This window comes from Limulus polyphemus, unplaced genomic scaffold, assembly GCF_000517525.1.
Source record: "Limulus polyphemus unplaced genomic scaffold, Limulus_polyphemus-2.1.2 Scaffold4950, whole genome shotgun sequence".
Taxonomy (NCBI): domain Eukaryota; kingdom Metazoa; phylum Arthropoda; class Merostomata; order Xiphosura; family Limulidae; genus Limulus; species Limulus polyphemus.
Genome location: NW_013670560.1, coordinates 71,347 through 75,819, shown reverse-complemented (window position 1 = coordinate 75,819; position 4,473 = coordinate 71,347). Strand labels below are relative to the sequence as shown.

The window sequence follows — 4,473 nt, the reverse complement described above, 5'->3', positions numbered from 1 at the left end:
AGAGTACTTCAAGACTAAGGGATGTCAAATGTATGTAGAGTACTTCAAGACTAAGGGATATCAAATGGATGTAGAGTACTTCAAGACTAAGGGATATCAAATGGATGTAGAGTACTTCAAGACTAAGGGATGTCAAATGTATGTAGAATAATTTTTATTTATATCTTAAAATATATAAAATACGAGAAGTACAACTTGATATGTGTGTTCTGTCAACTGTTTCTTTGTTGTTCGAGAGGTACAACTTTATATATGTGTTCTGTCAACTGTTTCTTTGTTGTTCGGGAGGTACAACATGATATGTGTTCTGTAAACTGTTCTTTTGTTGTTCGAGAAATACAACTAGATATCTATGTTCTTTCAATTATTCCTTTGTTGTTTAAAGAAACATGACTAGATATCTATGTTCTTTCAATTATTCCTTTGTTGTTTAAAGGAACATGACTTGATATCTATGTTCTTGTGCTTTGACGCTAGAAACTAGGGAATATGAATTAACAGCAAGTAGTAACTTAGTATATTTGTGTGTGTGTTTTAAGACGGATAGGTGGGTTAGAACATCCCGCATCATTGAGATAACGAAAACAAGTAAACAAACTCGAGCACCACATAAGGTGAAGCACTTGTATACTGAATTAACATTGTATATGATGAACAAAGGCCCACCCTATAAGAGTATTCGATCTAACATTATTCTCGTTTGCACGCCAAATGACCATGTTAAACTGATGATTAGACGTGGAAATATAAAAGTTACAAACACTCTTCATTTCCACTAGATTCCAGTGGAACAATGTCTCCACGCACTAAAGACAGTCGTCAGCTGTTTATTTCTGCGATGGTTGGTGAGTTTGTGGAACTTCCTTGTGCTGCTCAGGGCATTCCTCTTCCAAATTACAGGTGAGTATCTTATACAGTGGAATATTTAAAAAAAAAGAAGTCTAGTAACTCATTCTACAAATAATGGATCACAAACCTACTATATACGTTGTTGTTCTATCAAGTTGCTTCATTATTTTCTGGTATTTTTTACTCGAGTTCTCATTTACCAATACATTACGTGACTAGATATTATAGTGTCTCTTCTGTATTTTAAGCAAACAATTGATATATATTACAAATAGCTGGCTTATCCCTGTAGAAAATAACTTTCAAAATACGGCTGAAATTGTATCGTAAATCATTTCAAGTGCTAATGACATATAAATAATTATTAATGAACAACACTGGGCCAGTAAACAGTTATTGTGAAAAGATTAACACACTAGGGGAGGTGAGTGATTAGCGTGCAAAATACACACAATAGTAACAGTGAGTGGTTAACGTGAAAAATGCATAACTAAGGACAGTGAGTATATAGTGTGAAAAACGACACATACCAAGGAATAGAGAAGGGTCAGTATACTTTGTAAGACGGCACATTGCAGTACACAGTATTTAGCAAAAATATTTCTGTTTGTCTTGTTAGCAGAACGCTGTACAAAAAGTAATTTGCGTGTGTCCAAAACGAGGATCGAATCCCAAATTTTAGCATTATAAGCTCTCAAGCTTTACAGGACCTCAAATACATGAAATACGTGAAAGTGCTGGATAATAATAAAGCAAAAACCTATTTGGATACATTAATATGTCTGTATATTGACTTAATTGTTAACGTAGGACGTGAATCTAAATGATTATCTAACTAAAGTAACTATGCCTAATTTATTTATAAAGTGAGTGATCTTATGTGATTAATACATTTAATTAAATTCTGTTGTTAACTAAGTCAGTTATCTTAATTATCTAATTAATCATGTTCGACTTGCCGAACAAAACTATTACAGTGGTCACTCACCCAATCGTATAATAAGGTAAATTGCTCACTGGAACATCCTTTAACACAGTTAATAAAATAATCTGGACGTTACTTGATAAGCTGGAAATGCCTGGTAACGAAAGCCACACCCCTTAGATTATGTATACATCTGTCGTACCGCTATGCTGGAATGACGTATACTATGATTTTTGACAATAACCAGCTTCTAAAGTAATAGGAATAGCAAACCCGAATATTTAAATATTTCATCAACTAGTTAGTAGAGTTGGTAACATGCCATAATTTTATTCGAATTACGTCAACCCAAGAACCAGGCATGGTCAAGTAGTTAGTGTGTCGGCAATATAGATCCGAGAAATCATGGTTCGTATCCCGTTGTCTCAGAAAAGCAATTCGCACTTTTGGGCCGTGGATGCATTATAAGAATGACTGCCAAATCCCATCATATTGTCAAACAAAAGTAGCCCAAGAGTAGTCACTGGGTGCTTTAGACTAGCTGCCTTCCCTCTAGTCTATCAGTTCAAAATTGGAGACTTCTGTGCCAATAATATATTCAAAACAAGTCAACCGTATGTACAAAAAGTCTTTACACTATAGGATATCACAATTGTATCTAAAGCTCTAAATAATTATCTTTTCTTATCAAAAGTCCACAAAATTACTTTCGAATCTAATTGACAAGACGAATTATTTTTCTCTACTCTGTTTCTTACAATACAATATGCGATAAATTCACTTACGTTAACCTGTGGGTTGCCACTGTTGCATCCACAACTTTAAATAATTGTCTCCTTTTCGTCAAAGTTCACACAGGCTGGTTCAATTACTTTAGAACACCCTTTGACAAGACAGATTATTCTTCTCTACTCTGTTTCTAACAATACAAGCTGTGAAACTTTTACTTTAGAAATCACCACTCTAACTGTCGGTTATCACAGTTGTATTCAGAGCTTTAAATAATTGTCCCCCTTTCGTCAAAGTTCACATAGGCTGGTTCAATTACTTTAGAACACCCTTTGACAAGACAGATTATTCTCCTTATCTCTGTTAACTGTAAAACACACTTGAAAATATTGTCTGTTACAGCTAAACTAACAATCAATCACGCAGTCTAACTTCACTTTCACTAACTTAACGTTTTCTGTCTTACTTCACTTAACTTCTTATGTTTGTTACCACAGTAGTATCTAGAGCTTTAAATACCCCCCCCTTTTTTTTCTTCAAAAGTTTGCACAGACTGGTTCAATTATTTTACAACCCAATTGACGAGACAAATTACACAGGCCTGTGAATTTAAACTTCATAAAAATTTTTTGGTTTTAATAACAAATTTTCCATAATTCAGCTTCACAGGTTTTGAAAATAATATTTTTTTTTTTCTATGATATAAGGATTTTTTTACAAATCGGGAAGAAAAAAACTTACTTAGATCAAATTATAATTTAGTTTACCACAATGAACATTTGTTATTATTACGTTTGTTGACAAAAATACAAATAAACTAAAGAAAAGGGAAGAACATTGATGTCAAACAAATATGCATCCTCATTCATCCTGATTTTTAAAAATGAAATCTACGTCTTTTAGACTCAAAACTACGTGTTGTGGTCTTTCTTTTACGCATTGCGTTATGACGTTTTGTGAAAAATCTGTACGTGATGGAGAAAAATGGATATCGTTTTCGAATTCAGCTTACAGGAATTATTGTGGAACATGTAAAAATTACAAGACAATAACACCATCGCAGGCCTGTGTTATTTCTCCTTATATCTGTTCAATATGAAACTCACTTTAAATATTATCCGTTATGGCTATACTAACAATCACGCATATATATAACTTTCCTAATTGAAGCCTCGAACTTTCTACAAATTACGAGGCAGACACTATATTGTAACTATACTCACATAAAACTTTGGAGGTTTCGAGAAAGATGACTTCAACAATACTACAACTATTGAACTACACACACACACAACGTACGGCTCTTACCGAGTTACGCAACCAAACTTGTCATAACTATCGCCTTTAAAATAATTACTTTTAACACTCTTGTTATGAAAACTAAATAATCATTAACTATTAAATCACTGAATAAATTAAATAATAGCTCTTAAGCTAAACAGACTTGTATATCCAACAAACAAACATCAATCAGCAAGTGTATCAAAGGAACTGATATACAAACTATTGTTAGATTTGAGTTAACCATCTAGTGAATTAGAGGAGTTGCTGCAAGTCGAGTAAGATGCGTGTAAATAATCACGTGAATATTTTCCCAGTCATGTAAACGCAATGATGTGTCAAAATTCTGTAAGGCTTAATATAATGATAATATACTTAAGTCACGTTCATTTATTGCAGTGAAAAGAAGTCACTCTCTTAGCTAAACATTATTTCATTTGCCTATGGCATTTTACCGTTGTTATTTTGTTGGGATTAGCTTATTCTCTTACAATCTTGTTCTAGCTGGTACAAATACGCAGGAACAAATCAAACTCCGGTCTACTTGGACTCTCGGGTGATGCAGTTAAGTGGATCTCTCATATTCCACTCAGTAACTCTGGATAATGCTGGGAAGTATGTCTGTGTGATCAGCAACAGCGCAGGGGAAAAAAGATACGATTTAACTCTGATAATCAGAGGTAGGTAAA

General features: G+C 33.6%; 1 protein-coding gene across 3 annotated transcripts in view; it reads left to right on the top strand.

Annotated features, from left to right (window-relative positions):
* Window positions 1–523: 523 nt before the first annotated feature.
* LOC106471898 (Down syndrome cell adhesion molecule-like protein Dscam2) overlaps window positions 524–4,473 on the top strand; it is a 71,807-nt gene continuing 67,857 nt past the window's right edge. For all 3 annotated transcript variants that reach the window (XM_022400509.1, XM_022400508.1, XM_022400507.1), the window contains exons 1-2: window positions 524–900; window positions 4,289–4,464. In XM_022400509.1, coding sequence (XP_022256217.1) covers window positions 794–900; window positions 4,289–4,464 — 283 coding nt within the window. In that variant the 5' untranslated portion in view covers window positions 524–793. The remainder of the gene's footprint in view (window positions 901–4,288; window positions 4,465–4,473) is intronic.